The 20,542-nt window shown below is 35.9% G+C and overlaps 3 protein-coding genes across 19 annotated transcripts in view; all 3 read right to left on the reverse strand.

Moving 5' to 3' along the window:
- Positions 1–13,401, reverse strand: LOC147494870 (uncharacterized). 17 transcript variants are annotated; one of them, XR_015200260.1, is made up of 13 exons: positions 13,197–13,401; positions 12,887–12,957; positions 12,417–12,589; positions 12,164–12,232; positions 11,879–11,973; positions 11,630–11,730; positions 11,350–11,545; positions 10,567–10,741; positions 8,956–9,061; positions 5,424–6,241; positions 4,493–5,184; positions 3,746–3,799; positions 1,007–1,340 (listed from the first exon to the last, which is right to left on the reverse strand). XR_015200260.1 is itself a non-coding variant. In XM_086569347.1 (11 exons), the coding sequence occupies exons 10-11, from the start codon at positions 6,175–6,177 to the stop codon at positions 4,544–4,546; spliced, it is 1,395 nt and encodes a 464-aa protein (XP_086425473.1). In that variant the 5' UTR covers positions 6,178–6,241; positions 8,956–9,061; positions 10,567–10,741; positions 11,350–11,545; positions 11,630–11,730; positions 11,879–11,973; positions 12,164–12,232; positions 12,417–12,589; positions 12,887–12,957; positions 13,197–13,401; the 3' UTR covers positions 4,145–4,543. The 17 variants fall into 17 exon arrangements, 1 of the variants encoding a protein (XP_086425473.1); XR_015200263.1 differs by lacking the exon at positions 3,746–3,799 and adding an exon at positions 9,751–9,880; XR_015200270.1 differs by lacking the exon at positions 3,746–3,799 and adding an exon at positions 9,751–9,880 and having other exon boundaries at positions 5,424–6,286.
- LOC147494871 (chaperone protein dnaJ A6, chloroplastic-like) lies at positions 11,236–19,793 on the reverse strand. Its single transcript, XM_086568270.1, has 5 exons — positions 19,728–19,793; positions 12,164–12,232; positions 11,879–11,973; positions 11,350–11,545; positions 11,236–11,295 (listed from the first exon to the last, which is right to left on the reverse strand). The coding sequence occupies exons 1-5, from the start codon at positions 19,791–19,793 to the stop codon at positions 11,236–11,238; spliced, it is 486 nt and encodes a 161-aa protein (XP_086424396.1).
- The window catches only part of LOC147494872 (ABC transporter G family member 39-like), a 21,380-nt gene continuing 15,948 nt past the window's right edge, over positions 15,111–20,542 (reverse strand). The window contains exon 7 of the mRNA XM_086569357.1: positions 15,111–15,274. The gene's annotated coding sequence lies outside the window, so the exon portion shown is untranslated. The remainder of the gene's footprint in view (positions 15,275–20,542) is intronic.

Raw genomic sequence — 20,542 nt, forward strand, 5'->3', positions numbered from 1 at the left:
TAATGAAACAAAAATGGGCATATTCTAATGTCAACTGCCCTTATTGCTATGACACATAATAAATAAATTGTTTTACCAAGAAAAAATCAATCTAAGTACAATTGATAATACTGGGATTATAAATATCACCTCGAGCTATAATGTTGCTCATGTAGCAAAACTTATGACAATATATTCATCATACTTAAAGTCACGCTAGTTATTTTCTCATAAACTTAAGTATGTCATATGAAATGACATTAGAATTTGGGCATGTATGATTAAAAACTACACCGATGTATGCTACATGTTCTGTCATAACCACAACATATTAAGAGGAATCGTTTTCACTCCAAACGTGAGCTTAAAGAGAATTAGTTTCCTGGTTCTTGCCCCATCTAGGCTTAATTACACATTGAAAGATGTAATTGTAGCATGTTGAGTATACTTCTATCATCAATCTGGTGCAACTCTTCTTTTGCAGCTTTCTCCGCAATAAATCAACTTCGAAATACGTCACTTGTCCTCGCCCAGTTATTGAAACACTCACAATAGTTAAATCCTTATATTTGTAAATAAAGCCAAATCCACCTCCACCACATCGAGATACACAATTAAACCAAATAAGTTACTCAGCCAATAATAAACATCGAAACTCTATATAACCAATCCACATTCTTTTAAGGGTTAGTTAGTTATACTTACCCCCCATTACTAGTTGTTAGTGTTAGACCCAACCCAACACCCACCCTCCCCACCACACACACCCACCCCAAGATCAATGATCCAACGAGATTTTTTTTTCCAGATGAAGAAACAGGACTGTTGGATACCAATCATAATAATTATTAAGGTATGCAGCTTCAATCCATAACGGACTTGTAAATAAAATCCTTAGAATATGGTTATACAAGTATTTGAACTAACATCATCAAGAGTAAAAGAGTAATTGCATTCAATAAAAAGTAGTTGAATAGAAACACAAAGATCTAAAATAACCAAATTAATCACCACAACAAAATAGTAATTAGAGATACTACACAAAATGTGATATTGATAAAAATGTGTTCATAACATGTAATAACATTAGATGCCTCAAACTGCTATAAGAAAAAACACACCAAATTAAACTGTAAAAGGATGAAAAAGAACAACACATCTCTAATTTTTAAAATCGTCAACTAAAAATCAATGGCACAATCTATAAAGTGTTATATTTACAATGAAGGAGAACACAAAAGACCATAAGATCTTGAGCTTCTAGTGATGAAGATGTAGGCTAGGAAATTTAACCTACCAACAACTCGACTAGACCAGAGAGTTAACATACGTTCATCAACAAAAGCATGATGCCTTGATATCTGCAGCCAATAAATAATCCCCATGCCAGATCAATATATATAACAATTTAACAAGTATTATGTCGTAAATATAAGTATGTTTTATGTAATGACATAAGTTTCTTGTATGATTCAAGATTATCAAAAACTATGAATAGTCACATAACGCATTTAACAATATAATAAATTGCTTCCGCTACAATTATAATTGAAATAAGCAACCCGAAAAAGTACTACCACAATATCATAGAAAGTTTTAGCTCAATATTTTTTTGGGTTAAATTTAGACACCCTCCCCCCTTTTGATTAGCCCTCCCCACTATAAGGAAAAAGATTAGCCCTCATATTTCAATGCTCAAATTTTCGTTTATCTTTTTGTATTTCAATCATTGTGATTAGCAATGCCTCATGTAGTCTTCCAAAAACATAGGTTGAAAAAAAAAGTGAAGTTAGTTGCAGAAAAACAAAGAACTAGAGGGAAAGAAAATCACAATGAATTACAAGCCATCTTAGAAAGGAATCTGTCACGCCCCAAATTTTGTAATGCCTGAATACCAAAGACACATGACATCTACAATCATTACGAAACTCAGAACGTGATACGAGACAACCAAGCAAAACCCAAAATAAACAAAAACAAAAAAATCCTACAAAAATTTCGACAGAATCTCCTCTGTATTTTCGACATTTCATAAACTTAAATCTTGTCATAACTTGTAAATCATAACAATATATATTTCATTGCTCAACCTAACTATTTAACCGTCTCAACAAATGCTAGAACAATTAAGTAAGTCTCACGCCTCAAGACAATTTAGTTCCTTCCCTCGGAAGGCATTAGTTTCTCTAGTACGTCTACTAAAAACATTATATAACTTACATCAGGACAGTTAGTTCCTCTATACAGTGTGAGGCGTCTTTTTTTTTTTCAAAATTAATCAGCAAATAAAATAGATTTACCTTGTTCAAATATCTTTATATGGTACACCCCTACAAGAAGGTTACTATACTTACCATTCTACAAAACATATTTTAAACAAGTGAAACTAGTTAACATTTATAAAAATTCACACTTAACTACATATCTGAATTCATTATAATATTACACACAAATATCCCTAGTCGCGACCACGATAGTCACCTCTACACACTGCTGTGACTGACACATATATCCATCTGTGTCTTCTCGCATAACCAGCTCCCACTCTCAGTAACAGGGAACCATCTCAGCTGTGATATCGACTCAGGCTCACAGAACGCTAAGAGAGCTGGATCTATGCATCCGCACGCTAAATCATATCATAAATATCACAACAGCCACTCTTGGGCTAACAACCACACTTGAGCTAATATATATAATCACACCTCGGGGAATACAGCTAAGGAATTTCGTGATCAAGCAAGCTAAGAATTTTACCATGTTAACTACACCCCAGAAGATTCACCAGAGGAATTTTCATACAATAAAATCAGTCATTACATGACTTTCATATCAAACGAGTTATAGCGGACTAGGAATTTACACACAAGCATACAATTATTTTCAAGGAACCAATGAATCATATCAAAATAAAACTAAAGTGAAACCAATATCACTACAAGCTCCAAGAGGGTATATCGTTTAATACCCAATGATCAATATCAAATAATACAAGCTTTATCAAATATCGTTTAATCAAATAATCAATATCGTTTAATATCAAATAATCAATATCAAATAATCAATATCAATATCAATATCAATATCAATATCAATGGGTATATCATTCAATACCCATTGTTCAATATCCATATAAGTTTTATCTATTTCAATTTTCATATCTTGGAACCCCTAGGTTCCCGTGGTAACACCACCACTAATAAATATTAAATTTCTACAAAATCCAAGCGTGATCGCCATCACATATAAATATAATACCACATGACCACCGTTTAGTTTAAACAGTTTAAAAGCATACAACAATACTATTTAACCCTACATCAAGACCAGTAGTTCCTCTTACTTTCCGAGACTCACAGGATAGTTTCTCGTTTAAGTAGAAACATAAAGTTTTTTGACTCATACGTAAAACACAAATTTATTTACAGATACTACATCCATTGCACACATATATCGGTCGCAAAAACTAAATATATAATATGTACTATAGCGGCTACACCTTTACATAAGGCTGCTTACGTATCCAATCTTTCAAGATTATAATCAAGCCTTACGTAGCTCTTAACCAAAAACATAATTGCCCTACAGAACCGTGCTCAAAATAATCATTATTCTCATTTTAGATAATGTTCATATTCAAAACATCATATATAATCCCCAGGGCATATCCAACACTAGCACAATGAAAACATTTCCAACAAGTTCAACTAACATTCGTTATGATATAATTGTCCCATTTCAGTAAGAGAACTTATCTAGAACTCACCTTGGAACTCTAGAGCACAAAACAGTCTCCACGACATCCAAGTATAAAATTCCTCTAGCAATAAAGAGAATTCGAAAACAATAATGTATAAATCTCATTATGTTTACAAATAAGGAAACCAACTGCTTAAATCATTTAAATATATATATATATATATATTTGTGGGGATATTTGGAACTTGTTGTACCTATTTTTAAATGATTTAAGCAGTTGGTTTCCTTATATATATAAAGTTTCAGCCCTAGTGATGCACAATAAACCTATAAGTCATAATTGCTCAAAAACTGATTTTAATATACTTTCGGGCCTCCAAAAACTATCTTAAGATTCACGTCAGATCTAAACAAAACCACCATCTAAAAGTATGCTGCAAACGTTATATAAAACACCCAAGAAAAGTTTAAGAAACTCCTTGTTCATTACTAGACATATTTCCCAAAACAAGTTCATGCACATAAAAGGATAGCACGATAGGTTTTCTAGCCAACTTGTCAATGCTATAGTTTTTTTTTACATTTATCCAAATGAGACATGACTTGATTATTTTGAAACTAGGATATGTTTGAGCTGTGAATTCTCTCTAAAATGACAGACTTCTTTGCTATCAAAAAGAAGACTAGAAGTTTTGGTTAAGAAATAAATGAAAACTGCACAATAAGTAACCAGCAGCTACCTTTTCTAAGTTGATTATGGAAACCATCCACCAGTAATGAAATCAGACTAAAGTAAATAGGTAGATGGAATTACCTCTATTATTAGATCTAGCGAATTGTGTTCCCCTTCTGCATTGGTATTAGTTCATATTTCTTTGCTTGGTCGGCTGGTGAGAACTGTAAGAGGGAAGCCAATATCCCAACCGCCACAGTCACAATGTCCACCAGACCGCCATCTCTCAGTAAGACTAGATGGACCGCCATTTCTGGTTCCAGGGCCACCGTGAGCACCAGCTGGAATTATAACATTCATGCTTGTAGAGCAATCACCCATATCTCTAAGTCTACTTTCCTGTGAAGGCTCGGAAGAAACAGGTGCTACTTGAGAAGTATTAGCACATCCAACCCGTGCTTTCTGAAGAAATTTCAATCCCCAACCTCCGACTACTGTTTCTTGATGACTGTCATGGGCTTCTTCTCTTAGAACAACGGCAGCAAGCTCAACATTAGGTGGGCCTGCTTGAAATATCTTGGCACCCAACCTACCAACATTGCTTGATGTATCTGCCTCCCAAGAAATATGCTCACGCACATAGCTTTCTGTACCAAATTGAGAGCAGGATTTATGCTTGGGCAAATGCTTTGGCCTGAACATATCTACCATTTTGTTTACTGACACTTTAGTTTTGCCAAGGATATAATCTGAACATGCAATGTTCCCAAACTCTTTTGCATCAGCACCAAATAAAACCCACTGGGTTTCCATCACTTGCGAATTGTCAGAGTCTGCGCAGAGGGTCAAAGAACTTGTTACATTCATCTTTCCAACAAGATCCAATGACTTATCACAAATTCCCTTTTCCCCTTTCCACCAACCTTTTTCTTATAGAATAAATATACACAATCAAGAGGCATATTTTTAGAAAATTCAGACTCCACAGTTTTAGAAACATAAACTACTCTTTGATCATCTACCGAGTACTTAAAGTACGGAACTCCATTCTCCCACTCATGCTGAAGTGTACCTTGAGAAAAAGTGGCTGAGGAAGACAATGACTGGTCTGAAGATGTAGAGACACCATTTGAGATAGCAAAAATGTGTTTATTTAATGATTTCAATCCACTTCTTGGATTCTCAACATACAATGTTCCTATCTCTGGCTTCTGCAGTGACCTAAGACTGGGTCTAGAAGGAAAGCTCATAAAACCGGAGTCTTTTGTTCCTTTAACATCAATCAGTCCCACTCTCCCCATCACATTACTACCTAAGGCCCCCAAATGGCAAAGTAATGAATCGTTCAATACGTCTTTCCCACACTCTTTCTCATCAACAGTTTTCAAAATCCACTGTCCACTCTGGGTTGCTGATGGGCAATGAACAACAAAATTACCCAAATCACTTCTATTTCTTCTCATGTTTCGATGTGGCTCCAAATGGTTGTCATAGAAAACCTGCTTTGAAGACCTCAGGTTCACAGCAACATTGCATGGTACTGCTGGACTACAGATCATACTTAAAGAGTTGGCTGCTCTAAATTCTACCAAATCCAAGCAATGCTGGAGAAATTTCTCATCCAGATTTACAAAACGTAGATATTTGGGGATTCTATGGTTTGCTATGTGTTCACTTTGAAGTAACGACTGCTGTATGCATCTTTTACTGATAAGTTGTTGCTTGGAATCAGATGGCAATTGTTTTTCTGCTTTTACCCTTCCTAGCAAAAATTTGAATTTAGACGAAGCAGTTTCTGAAATAAGCTTTTCTGCTAATTCTGTCATTGTTCAAACTACAGTGTGGCTCCTCCCCTTCTCCTGTTTTCGTGTCCATAAATGCCTTTTCAATCTATAGTGATGAGCATATGAAAACACTGGGTAAGTTCAATCACATCTGGAAATGAATCGGAAAAGAAATTGTAAGAATTACCAAACATCCATAAAGAACTGCAGTAACACTCTAAGATTTGAAAATTACACACCATTGAATAAAGAGAAGATCGATTTTTCAATCCACAACAAAAAGAAAGAAAAAAGAAGAAGAAGAATCCATAACCAGGAAGAAACACACTTAGAAATTAATGCAAATATTGCAAACCCGTGAGAGCTACTCGCTTTATTTATAACCTTTATAGAGAAAACTATAGTAGTCTGCCAATATGTTCAAAAGTACACGCAAATTTTTGAATGTGAACAGTTTAATGTAAGGAAAGTTATAATGTATCTTCTTTAAAATTCCTCAGTAGTGGGTAATGTGGTACACTGTTTCAATTTGTGGCCCCATAAATCAAATCTTGTAAAGTTTGGTTTGGATCAACATATTTGGCTCTTGGCTCGGATTTGGATCTATTGTGAATTTGTCCATTCATTAAGGGATCAAATTCAAATCAACCTTAATCCACTCTGTACTGACCCATTCTCTTTAGTAAAATAAATATGTAAAAAATTGGTTCAGAGCTATGCTTATCTGTAGATTCTGATCCTGTTTTGATCAGATTGTATTTGGATTGTACAAACTACAAGTTCTTATTGTGTTAGGATCAGAGTGTATCTTAGATCACCCTCACTATGATCCAGGGAATCCATTGACAGCCCTAGTTTTGAGAGTCTAGTTGTCTTGTTGATGGGCAACGATTTTTTTTTTTCTTTTATGGGACCTTGTTACTGGTTTTTCATTTCAATTATGAACAACTTTGTAATTTAACTAATATCAGGATTCAGGAGTTATAATCTAGTCATTTTGCACCGTGACGTAAGGGACATTTTTACTTTATTCCAGTTGGAAATTCACTGGTTTATGATTCCAGTTCCAAATTCACTGATTTATGATTCCAGTTTCTAAGCTGAGGGAGCTAGAATGCAGAGACTGGGGTTTGGGTCATAGGTGTTATCTCGTTGGTTTGTACTGGTTACTGCACTTGTAGTATTGTGGGTGGGGGTGGTTATGAGGCCTTGGGGTAGGACTGTAATCTTTTTTGGTTTTAAGAATTAATATATTTTGCTTATTAGGAAAAACATGAATAAGCAATATACTGATTTTCTTTTAACAGTTTTCTAGCTTTACCTTAAGGGGTAGCACGGTTGGTTTGGCCTTGGGTTTGCTCTCCAATGGTCACCAGTTCGATTCCCCTCAAGGCCACTGGTGAGGCAGTACCTGGTCAAATTTCCAACCAGGGCCCCGGGATTAGTTGAGGTGCATGTAAGCTAGCCCGGACACCCAGTTCGAAAAAAAAATGAGGGAAGAATTTCCTTCACTTCGAAAAGTTGAATTGATCTATATTTGAGGATGTGCACTCACTTCTTTTCTTTATATAATAAATGAGTAGTGTTTCCAATTATCTAATTCTAAATAAAAAATATCATATAAAATGGTCTCAACAAACCAAAAAAATGGGACGATGGGAGCAATGGATTGGGGGTTACTAGTAAGTTTCGAGCTGAGGTCGTGGCTATACTTGAAAATATTGAACTTGCTATAGAGAAAGGGTGAGTATCAGTGTGGGTAGAGTCTGACTCTTTGGTTGTGCATTCGGTTCAATTATGATCCCTTAGGAACTAGAGATTGATACAATGTGAAAGCTATGTCGGATGAAACTCAAGTTTTGTATGATATACATACATGGAGAAGCCAACTTTGCTGCAAAACAGGTAGCAAAATTGCAAAAAGATGTGTTTGTTTTGTATGAAGAGAAACCCCTACAAATCTATATGTGGGAGGACCCTACTGTTATTTACTTAAGATTTTCCTGAATGCCTAAGAAATTAAATGTCTTGTAGTCTACTTATTGTTACACTAAACTTGGGAATCATTCTAGGAAACTTTGTAATCTTCTCTTATCTTAATCCATTCTACAATATACAAAGCAACTTAACTAGCAAAAAAAATACACAACAAGACAAGAAATAAAACCTTTAGTCCCACTAAAGCATGTATCATATCATTTCTGGAAAAGAACATAACGACATGGAACAATATATATTCAAAAAGTACTTTCGCATTGTTCTTAACATGAAAATGGACAATAAACCAGAAGAATTAAGAAGACAGCATGTAATTTTATGTTTACACATAAGACCCATAAGTATAGCATAATAGATGCTAATATAATATCGAATATAGATGTTTCACAACCACCAAAGAGGGTGTATGTGTTAATCAACTCTTCAATCATTTGAAAGACCCTTATGGTGCAAAGTGCAAACGTCAAAAATGGAGTTTTGATACACATGCAATAACCTTTTTCTTTCATAAGTTGAAAGGAACAAAAACAATCAATCCCCACCATGTGATTTTTGAAAATCTGAATTTCAATCTCTGAACCACCCACCTTGAATTTTAAGCCCTTGGGAGGCCTCAACGAAGCTTCTTGTCTCCCATAACACTCATTTGACTCCTAGGATTCTAATCATGAGTATTATCTATCACATTTCTCAAGTTTGTTGCATACCAAAAGAAATATGTTTCCTTTTACCAAATATCCAACCCAATTCAAAAACAAATTTTAAAAACTTCATCTGAAGAAATAAACAAAATTTATTAAAAGGTGTAGAAGAATAACTTACCTTCTTTAAAGGGCAAAAACCATACAATCTCTGTCGTATGATGGGTAAGTCTATGCAGCACATCGTCCAAAAGAATTTGTTTCCACAATCTATGGCTTCCAGCTCTCTAAAAAAAAAAACACCCCCATCACTATGATGAAAGAATGCATAAACATATTTTATTCATGAACATCTGCATATAGCATCTATAATTCTATATAAATGATAGCCTATACATCATGGACTCATGGTGCATGTTCTGAACAAAATATCAATCGTGCCATTACTTTATATAGCTAGAGAGCGAAAAATATCCATTCAACAAGATATGATGCTGCATTTAGCAAAAAAAAAAAAAAAAAAAAAAAATGCTGCATTTCAATTCTCATTGCTATGAGTGTAAGACTTGAACTTTGAAACTTAGAACCACTGCTAACGCCCTCGTATGGCCATATCAATTACCACTCCAACTATGTATAAAGTCAGTATCATATTGACATTCTTGAGACCACAAAATCGTAACAATAAACCAAAAACCAAGTCGTGAATAGAAAATCGTAACTGGAACAAAAACAAAGAACACTTAAAATTATCTCTGTTTTCCTTGAAAACTAGAGCCGCCTTCTTAACTATTACAATCCTTTTTCTTTCTTTTTAAGCACCCGATCCAAGAGATTTTCTGACTTCTCTACCCGACACGTGCCCTAATGCTATTACATCCATTTCGACTACAATTACTGACTTGTCTCTATTAAACTGATAAAACTACTTGCCTGTCCTATAGGACATGACGGGGGGGAAATGAACGCAGATTACCTTGACAAAAGTCCCTAGTATAGCCTAAGTGTAATCAATGCTAATCTTGGAGTAAAGATTAAGACCCTCCCTCCCAACTCCATGTTTTCCCTTGACATTAACGAACAAATAAAGGTCACCTGCTATGCCCCTAGAACAAGAAAATCATGTGACCAGCGTTCATCAGCAAATAAGTGGTTACATTGACTATCATTCAATTATTACAATCAACAACCCTAAACCCTAAACGGCAAAGAGTCATAAAAAGGCATTGAGTGCACCCTTTACTAACACTTCAGATAAGAGAGAATATACATAAAAATATATAGGTCCATGAAAAATCTAATATGATAAATGTTTATTTTGCAATGAAATAATTGATAAATGACAAGGCAATAGAGAAGGTATTAGAAGTACCAATACTATTGGAGTTAGTGTTCTTATATGTAGTAGCACTTTACGTGTACATCATGTAATAGCACAAAGGGCACTTGTGCAATTTCAGAATACACTTAATATATAATGTGGTATTCTCTCATTTCAGAGAACCCAGTACTTATCGCAATCCTCAAGTAAAGGGAAGAAGGTCACTCTGTGAAGATTTTTGAATTGGATTGCATGAAGTTAATAAGATCATTAGGAAAATAATTGACACCGTTAGAACTTTCGGGTAGCAAATCCGTACTTGTGATTAGAAGTTAAGAATCTAAATCCTCAATAATTTTCTTTTGGTCCGCTTCTAAGAAGGGTAGAATGTCGCTCTAGGTGATTTCTACTAATTATTTCATTTGCATGATGATGATGATGTGAATCATAGAATAGGACTCAAATGCAAACCTTTCTTTATCAATGTTCCCTTCTCCTTGAACTTCATTGTTGCTCCATCATTAACACCAGGTGGGATAACTACTTTGATACTTCACTTCAATTGCACTTTTCCTTGCCCATCACATCTTCGACAATAATCAGTTATTATTTTTCCTTCACCACCACATTTTGAACAAGTGGACACCTAGATAACACATGACATATACGAGAAAGTTGAGTAAATAACATAAATTTTCAATGTTGTGAATAGCATCACATATTAACTATATTGGGAGTACATTTAGAGTAGAAAAACAAGATATCCTTTATAGCACAGCAAGAGTTTAATAAGGTTCAATAACACGAATAACAACATCGAATAAAGTGAAAATTGATTTGGACATATTTAAGCAACAGTTGTGTTGGAACTTTCATCTTATAGGAGAAAAACCTGTAACTACATAGTTACTCGACTAGTCTTTTCCAATCACCTACTCGTGTATTAGACTGTGGTATGAAGGCTGCCTTTTTATATGTTTATACTGCTTCTACCAATATTACCCACCAGCAGAGAGAGTAACCATCAAAGTCTAATTAATCTTATTTCTTTACGTGTCTTTACTTTTTTGACAGGCATATGTTATACAGTCTAATTACTGATACTCCTATGTTTGTCTCTTATGGTCTCTATTTGTCCCTTCATTTTGCGCAACTCAAGCCAGTTTCAGTGATGGGACCACAGGAACAAACTTCAACATCCTTACGAAAAAAATAAACGTGAAAAATCTGCATATTACAACTCTCATAAGTTACCTGTGACATCACACCAAATGGTGTGATCTGACTTTTCATTACCCCTCCTCTACCTCCACAATCCACACAAGATTTTACACAACTGCTGGATTTTGCACCACTCCCATTGCAATGATCACAAGTTTCAAAACAGGAAACTTCAATGTTCTTCTGTCCTCCAAAAATTGACTCTTCGAAGCTCAAAGACAGATCATACCTATAACATTTCAAGATGAATTAGAGAGGAATTAAAATACCTGTTAAAAGATGAAGGTTCGATAAATGATAAGTGAAGGGTTACCAGATATCAGGACTTTGGTTGGGATTGTTTCTGAAACTGCTTCCTCCAAAAAATGAACCAGATTCTCCAAAGTATGTATCAAAGACATCAAAAGTGTCCACCTGATTGTAATTTTATAATACATGGATATGAAAGTTGTTTACCTTCCAGTGTACCGTAACGAAGTTGAATATGAAAAGAATTTATTACCGTAATTTATAAATTTAGGTATTGGGGAAAGTACAGAGTGGTTTTTGAATGGGCTCTTACCCCTGTGAATTGAAATCAGATCCATCATGTTGTCCCTGTACACCAGGCTCACCAAAGCGGTCATACAAAGATCTCTTTTCATCATCTGATAAAACCTACATAAAGGCTTCATTACAATATACGAAAAACAAAGGAAATGAAAGTAGTATGAGTAAAACTTAAGACATGAGACGAAAAAATAATAATTAGTACTTGAGTGAGTTGGAAGAGAGTATATGAGTCCGAGTTAAAGGATGAATTTTGAGTAGAACAATGAAAAGTGTAAAGAAGAAGAAGAAAGAGCACCTCGTAAGTAACGCTGATCTCCTTAAACTTATCTTCAGAGCCAGGGCTCTTGTTCATATCTGGATGATACTGTGTTCAACAAAGCAAAATACATAATAGTAAAGGAAGCTTAATAGTGATGCAAAGAGTAAAACAGCAGAAGGAATGCAAGCAAAGATAGTACAAAGTAGTAAACATATTGGGACATAAACACAAACACGTAGAGATCATGATGCATGGCAGCAAAGAAAAGATGATTGTTAATTAATTGTACCTGACGAGCAAGTTTTCAGTAAGAGAACTTGATTTCCCGCAGTGTTGCATTTCTACTGACATTCAATGAGGAGTAGTAATTCTTGTTGCCACTTGCGGCTCTTATTGTGCTGCTTCTTCGACGACAACGAGCACCGTGGATTGAAGGAAAGTAGTAGGAAGGGCCAACTTGCTCTAAAGCAAGTTGACCAAAATGAAAGCTCAATTACACCGTAACAGAATTGGTCCCCAACAACTTGCTCTAAAGCAAGTTAACCAAAATGAAATCTGAATTACACCGTAACAGAATTGGTCCCATCCATGACATTGGGAATTAACTAACAGTGCATTATTCCTTCATCGAAATGATGCACAAGAATGGATTTGAAAGATTGCTATGCAAAATGTGTGAGTCTATTCTAGATAAATCAAAATTCACATCAAATTAAAACACCCCCAAAGCTCAAAAAAAAAAAAAAAAGTTAAACTTACTCAGTCCCTTTTGCCCTCAAAAGCCCAAATTGCTCAGGAGACAAAATAGCCGGCCACTCTTCTTATGATTTCTGCACAGCCATAACAACACCACTTGTTCTTTCACTACACAAACTTCTTGTCATGAAAACGAAAAAATATCAAACACCCCAAGTTCTAAAACTATCAAAAAACATCAAGTATCACTAAAATAATTATACCCCATCACTGGATACTTCAATTCAAAGAACTCCAACTTATTAAATTAACTCGGTAATCAGTCCACTGAATTCAAGATTTGTAATAGGAATAAAACTTACACAAAATTTACCTTCTTCTTCTTTGTGTTTTCTAGGTCTGTGTTGATTAATTTGGAGTGGGTTAGAGAGACGAGAGTGAGAGATTAGTCCGTGACGAGAATGAGTTTATGTAGAAATTATATGATTTGGCAAAAGATAGCTTCAAGATTGTCAAAGGTCTGCTGAGTTGAGAGACTTGATGGCCATATTATAATTGATACAAATCTCAATATTTTTGCCAACTTGGTCTAATGATATTGTGTGTCTTCTAGATTAGTTGGTAAAATCTTTGGGTGATGATACTAGAGGTCGGGGGTTCGAACCCGATACACACTATCAAGTTACTGATTTCTTTAAAAACATACTTGCCAAAATATTATGACACTAGAGGTATGGGTTCAAACCCCGCTACACACTATTGAGTTATTGATCTCTTTAAAAATAGGCTTGCCCACACATTTTTTCGTAAGTGTCTTCTAGCTTAGTTGGTAAAAACCTTTGGGTGATGATACCAAAGGTCTGGGGTTCGAATCCCGCTACACACTATTGAGTTACTGATCTCTTTAAAAACAGGCTTGTCTACACATTTTTTTTTGCTGGTGCCGACCAGCAAAGTCGGGAAAACCTTTAGGTGATGATATCAGAGGTCTGGGGCTCGAATCCCGCCAGCATCAAAGAGTTACTGATCTAATTTAAAACAGGCTTGCTAATAATAATAATAAAAAAAAAATATATATTACGTGGGCTTTTAGATGATTAAACATGACAAAAATATTAGGTTTGCATTGAAATACATTACGCCATCTCAAAAGTGTAATAAATATAACCTCACATTGACTTTTGCGTGAATGCTTTATTTGAATTTTGATTCCCTAGTCATAAAGTATGTAACACGTGGGGGGTTAGCTAAGCAATATTTATCTAGAAATGGCCACAAACGTTAAGTCAAATGCAATAAACCACATTACATACACCGAACTGATGTTGCTATCTTCACCATTACCATATTCAAATTATTCATCCCTTTTCAAGCTATATAAGCATCAACAAAACCTCAAACAATCCATCAATTTTATTCTCCCTCTATATACACATGCATGACAACACACGGACAATCCATTATTCTATTTCCTTAGATCATATGACAATTTTCAACATGCTTAAATTTGATCAAATTATATTGCTAATATGATTCATTTGATAGGTTAAAATATAAGCAATAATAAAACCAATAAATGTATAAATCATAATATAATCATATATTTGAACAAAAAACCACTAGTTGTAATGATAAACCTATGTATCTCACACAACTACATAATTATTATTATTTAGGCTAAGGAGATCCTCAATTCCCCTTGGTTGGGGATGATTATGAATATTGAAGTTGCATGCAATGAGAAGCCAAGATCCGCCTTCATGAGCTTCCAAACTTTTATTGATTATTGATTGATGGATTAATAGGTGAATCTTTATGACACCTTATATATGAACAAAGGATAATGCCAATTCATTGATGACTCAGCCTATTCCCTCGTTAACTCAATTTCAAATTTTTACGAGAGGATAATTAGTGGAAAGTAAAGAGTTTATTGAATGAGATAAACTCTAAATGAAAAGTATCTCGAAACAAATCATATTAGACGAATACTACATCTCAAAACAAATCATTCCTTTCAAAATTTCGACATAACCTCTTTTGTGTTTTTAGCGTTTTAAAAAATGGGAAACCTGTCATAATGCACTTTCATCCAAATCCATCCATTTTCCAATCAATCCAACAAAGAAACCATAATAGTTTACAAAGAAGATAACAACATTCACCAAGAAGACGTTATTACATATAGAAACTACACGAAAGGTTATACATAGGTTACAATCTGTTCCAATCTTAATATACACCATGCAAAGAACATAGTATATGTCGAATCACATACCAAAATCCATTTGTAAAGCACGATCCAAATAGATACATTTTATTTATTCTCCATTTAAATCATATACAAACGCATTCCCCGCACATTTAACTAATTAACATTAACATGTGAGGTAAAAGTTATGTATTAAGCGACTTCAGTGTTTCAGTATCATCTCACTAAAGGTAGTAGTCCTGGAAATATGGAATTCACAATTTAATAAAGAGAGATTAGTACGTTAAAGATGTAGAAAATGTCCATGCTCTAGAAAATCCAAGTTATTAAAAGAATTTTAAAGACATTCATACTAATATTACACGAATATATGCAAATGCTAATTAAAATGTAAAAGTGTTGTGTAGCAAATATATGGAGGCACATTCTTAAAACTAACACTAATAAAATTCAAGTTCATGCAAACACTATAACAGAAATAAAAGACCAAACTAATTATTTCACTAGCAACAAACTCAACCATACCAAGTACTAACATATAATTTTGATCTCAAGAGGGCGATGTAATCTTGCAGCTTTAAAATGAAAGAAACACCACAAATGGTCGTGGATGGTAACAAAGAAAAACTTAAGAACTAAAATTCAAAACTCACGGCCGGTATATTTTAGGTTGTACAAATATATAAGATGTGTCGCTGCTATGTTCATGCAAATTGTCCCCACTGAACCTTCACCACAAATAGTTTCAAACCTCCCATCATATCAAATTCTCAACCAGCACAAATAACACAACCAACGACATCATAACATATGGTTTAATCTCAAAATACCTATAAGGGCATACCTTAATTGGTTCAAATTTGTAAATAAGGCTTTCGTCTTCCCCAGTTCAGCTACACTCTCTTTTGCCTGTATTTATATGGTATTTGGCTCTAACTATAAATTAAATATTGTTTTCAGAAATAAAATAGCTCAGACAACATTTAGGTGAGAATTATTGAGATTAATATGGTGAAATGGACATATTGACAATTTCGAGAAACACACTCATAAGTCATAATTCTCAAATATTGATGATGCAATAATAACCCACAATCATCCATACATAACTTTTAACTGGTTTTCCAATCTGAACAACTCAATTCTATATTTTCAGATCCATGAACATAGAATAAACTACATTATAAGTGAATTCTCTTATGTAACCAGAATCCTCAAAATAAAAAAGAACCAAAACTAATTAATAAGAACTCCAAACCAACTCCGAGTATAGTAATAGAAATAAGAACACTACATATGTGCTAGGTTTTATGTTTTTAACCAATAAAATTCTTAAGTCAAACAATTCACCACCAAAGTAATCCAATTAATACCCCCACCCCACTAGTATACCAAATACCCAGTACCACCAATGGCTTTCAAAATTTTGTAGTGTTGTATTGTCATTGCCATGTGTAACAGTGAGACGGATCGGGCTTTAAGCCCATTGTCTAAGATTGGGCACCAAAAGCCAGCTCCCCCCTGCTTGGACACTCCTCAGCCTGAGGACAATCTCTCAACATTCAGATCCCTTTTTCTTTTCTTTGCTTTCTCTCTTTAGCGCTCTATCCCCTGTACTTTGCTCACTTAAGAAGCTACACATTGTTTCACTCAGGGTGTGTTTGTTAAATTTTAACTCATGGAAAGGAAATGAAATAAAATGGGTGGTCCACTATGGAATGGAATGGAAATGAAATAATTTTAAATGATATGTGTTTGGTAAACTGGGGGGAAAGTAAAAACTGGGGAAAGGAATAATCATGTTTGTTTGCAAAAGCTATGGAAAGGAATAATCATGTTTGTTTGCAAAAGCTATGGAAAGGAATAATTGTATTGTTGGGTCATGGGTGTATTAGTAGTAAGTCCCTATCTATCTATTTCCTTTCCTTTCCTTTCCACAAAATTTTCAGGGGTTAGCTAAGGACACAAAACCTTTTCCATTTCCATGATTTTGTTTCCATATGGGAAAGCTCATTTCCTTTCCATGGGTAAACAAACGCCTTAAAAACTATGGAAAAGGTGGACCACTCTTATTTTCCTTTCCTTTCCATAGTGTTTCCATCATAACAAACACACCCTCAATAACTATTTTCTTTAGACAAGAACACGTTTTTTTACCTGAAATGACCAATCTCAAGTTAAGACTCCTAAAACGTAATCAAAGTCTAAGGAGAAATGGCTAATAGAAATCAACTCTCAATTACGGAGACTAGAACACCCTTTCTTCTCTTGCTCCCACGTGCACCGCTCGGAAGAAGTGGAATGAGTTACCAGCCTTTCTCAAGTCAGAAACGAAACTACGGATTAGAAAAGAATTCTCCAAAGCGAGGCTCCTATTTACTCCCTGAGGCTTAGCGCAGGCGAGTCCCAAGCAAGTCTTGATAGAGGGAAAGGGGGATATTTAATTAGAGGAAAGGAATAGCAGACCGTGGAAAGCGGCTCTCCTAAACCAGGGGCTTACCTTATAAGCTCTTTTTAAGTTTCCTTTTCACTAAAAAGAAAAGGCCTTCTAGCGATAGAGACTAACAAGGGAACTTACCAATACGAAGCGGATCGATCAGTTTGAGCTATTGTAGCATCTCAAGCTTATCTTTCTTTTGCACCCACCTACCCCAGATTGCCCGAACGTTTGCTACGGTTATAATCCTCTATAATAACTAATAAACCGATTCATGTGATTGAAACACGGGACCCTTTTCCACGATTCTGGACCGTTGCAACAATTGTTGATACCTATACAGTTTCCCTCAGACATCTCGACCGGGAAGACCTCTTATGAGAGTTGCTTGCCTTCTACCAATTGACTGCTTCTATTCCCGTTATGCCCCTATTTCACTGCTTTCCCTATTTGCTTATGAATTTGCTTAACGAATGCTTCCCTTAGGCTGGTTATTCCTTGCTTGACAAAAGAGAAGGAAAAAGAAAGTGCTTTCAGAGAAGAGTTTACTAGAAAGCACTAGAAGGGAGGGGCATACAGTTGCAAAAGTTGGTGTCACACATACTCATTGATCGGTCTATCCGCTGAAAGCGAGAGGAATGGGAGTGGCTCAACCGACGGGAAACTAGGAGTGGCTCTACTATTAAGGAGATAAACGGAATTAGAGTTACCGCTTTCATTTCGGAATGTGGGACGAGACTAGTCCGGTCAACAGATACTAAATCATACCTCATATTCAATACTCTAAGTACTCCCAGACCGGGGCTAGTTGTTGGGAGATTTCACTAGAAAGTCACATCTCAATCTAGTTACTTTCTATCCCAAATGATTTCAACTTGGAGCTCACACCAAGGAAATCACCCACCCAAGACTTTGGTAGTTATCACAACAAACTCAAACAACCAAAGCCACTAATTTATCATCACCCATAGCAAGCAAACAATAAATAAGGAAGTAACTATGCCAAAAGACACAAAGATTTAGGTGGTTCGGTAAATGTTACCTACATCCACACAAGAGCTGAGTTTCCTTTATAGTAAAGATTGGAGAGTTTACAAGAGATATCAATAATCAAGAACAAGAGGCCTCACTCAAACCCTAGCTCAATAGAGCTCCCACAATACCCAAGAAATGAATCTCTCAAAAGGTTGTCTCAAAACCCTAATCTATTTCCTTTATATAGTAGGTGTACATAGAAAAAATGGGAGAAAATGGGTTTGGGCCGAAACAATGAAAAATTTCGGTAGGCATGAGCGCAGGGTGCGCCCTCTTCATCAGACTGAAAAATCGTAAACGTGGCATACGGACACCGGAGCAAAGCTCGACGGCTCCCACTTGGAACCTTCGAGATTCTTCATGCACATCACATCTCAATTGTAACAACTCAATCCAAATCCAATTTACTAATGAAACACTCGGCTCATCTATCATGGTCTTCAAGCAAGAAGACCCACCGAAGTTGAACACAACTTTAACTTCTTAGTAGACACGGTCTTGGTCAACATATCCGCCGGATTCTCACTCCCTTGGATCTTCTCAAGTGCCAAAACCTCATCCTCCAACAGAGATCGGATAAAATGTTATCGGAGACCAATGTGCTTGGTCCTAGAATGAAAGGCGGAATTCTTAGCAAGATGTAAAGCACTCTAACTGTCACTGTGTAACACACTTCTCTCTTGCTTCATTCCAAGCTCTTCCATCAATCCCTATAACCAGATCATCTCTTTGTTTGCCACTGTAACGGCCACATACTCTGCTTCTGTGGTAGACAAAACAACAATCTTCTGTAACTGAGAAATCCAACTCACTGCAGTAGCACATACTGTAAAGACATAACCAGTAGTGCTTCTTCTGTGATCTACTTCTCCTGCAAAATCGGTATCCACATACCCTTGCAGGTTCACAACACCCCTTCCATAACATAGGCATTTCTCTGTAGTACCTCTCAGATATCTCAATATCCACTTCACGGCTTCCCAATGTTGCTTGCCAAGATTAGACATAAATCTACTGACAGCTCCCACTGCTTGGGCTATATCCGGACGCGTGCAAACCATGGCATACATAAGACTTCCAATGGCAAAGGCGTATGGTACCTTAGCCATGAAGTTTCTTTCCTCAATAGTCTTGGGAGAGTGTTCCTTGGACAACTTGAAGTGGACTGCCAAAGGTGTGCAAACTGGTTTCGCACTACCCATGTTGAACCTCTTCAATACCTTCTCAATATACTCAGCCTGAGACAACTCCAGAATACCTTTACGCCTATCTCTTTCGATCCTCATCCCTAGAATCTGTTTTCACACACCCAAGTCCTTCATAGAGAACTCACTTGCTAACTTCTCTTTCAATCTCCCAATTTCTGACATATCAGAACTCGCTACTAACATATCATCAACATATAGCAACAGGATGACGTAGCTGGAGTCGAATCTCTTGAAGTAGCAACAATGGTCAGCGTTGCACTTATAGTAGCCATTTCCTTGCATGGAGTTATCAAACTTCCTGCCACCAACTTGGGGGCTTGTTTCAAACCATACAAGCTCTTTCGAGCCCGCATACCATATTCTCTTTTACCCTTCTTGATGAAACCATCTGGTTCTTTTGCATGTAAATTTTCTCAACTAGGTCACCATGGAGGAAGGCGGTTTTAACATCCAACCGCTCAAGATACAAATCTTCCTTGCAAATAATACTTCAACACTGACCGAATGGTATTAAGTTTTACCACTGGGGAGAATATCTCTATGAAGTCAATGCCTGCTTTCTGTTGAAAACCCTTGACTACTAGCCTCGCTTTGTATCTCTGAGAACCATCATGTTCCTCTTTGACTCTAAACACCCATTTGTTCTGTAGAGCCTTCTTACCCATAGGTAGTTTGGCTAACTCCCACGTGCCATTAGAGATGAGGGACTTCATCTCATCTTGCATAGCAAGCTCCCACTTGCTTGTATCACTCACCTCCAATGCTTCATCATAGCATTGAGGCTCGCCACCATCAGTAAGTAGCAAGTAATTCACATAGGTGGAGGG

This window comes from Coptis chinensis, chromosome 6 (genome assembly GCF_015680905.1).
Source record: "Coptis chinensis isolate HL-2020 chromosome 6, ASM1568090v1, whole genome shotgun sequence".
Classification (NCBI taxonomy): Eukaryota; Viridiplantae; Streptophyta; class Magnoliopsida; order Ranunculales; family Ranunculaceae; genus Coptis; species Coptis chinensis.

What these genes read in the sequence shown, in the direction of transcription:
- LOC147494870 (XM_086569347.1), bottom strand. Translation starts at nt 6,177, where the DNA reads ATGACAGAATTAGCAGAAAAGCTTATTTCAGAAACTGCTTCGTCTAAA. An exon ending in CTCAGCCACTTTTTCTCAAG is followed by an intron (nt 5,185 to 5,423) that starts GTACACTTCAGC and finishes CCCTCTGCGCAG; the next exon opens with ACTCTGACAATTCGCAAGTG.
- LOC147494871 (XM_086568270.1), bottom strand. Translation starts at nt 19,793, where the DNA reads ATGAGGATCGAAAGAGATAGGCGTAAAGGTATTCTGGAGTTGTCTCAG. An exon ending in AGATCAGCGTTACTTACGAG is followed by an intron (nt 11,974 to 12,163) that starts GTGCTCTTTCTT and finishes GCCTTTATGTAG; the next exon opens with GTTTTATCAGATGATGAAAA. An exon ending in TCTGATTTCAATTCACAGGG is followed by an intron (nt 11,546 to 11,878) that starts GTAAGAGCCCAT and finishes GAAATGTTATAG; the next exon opens with GTATGATCTGTCTTTGAGCT.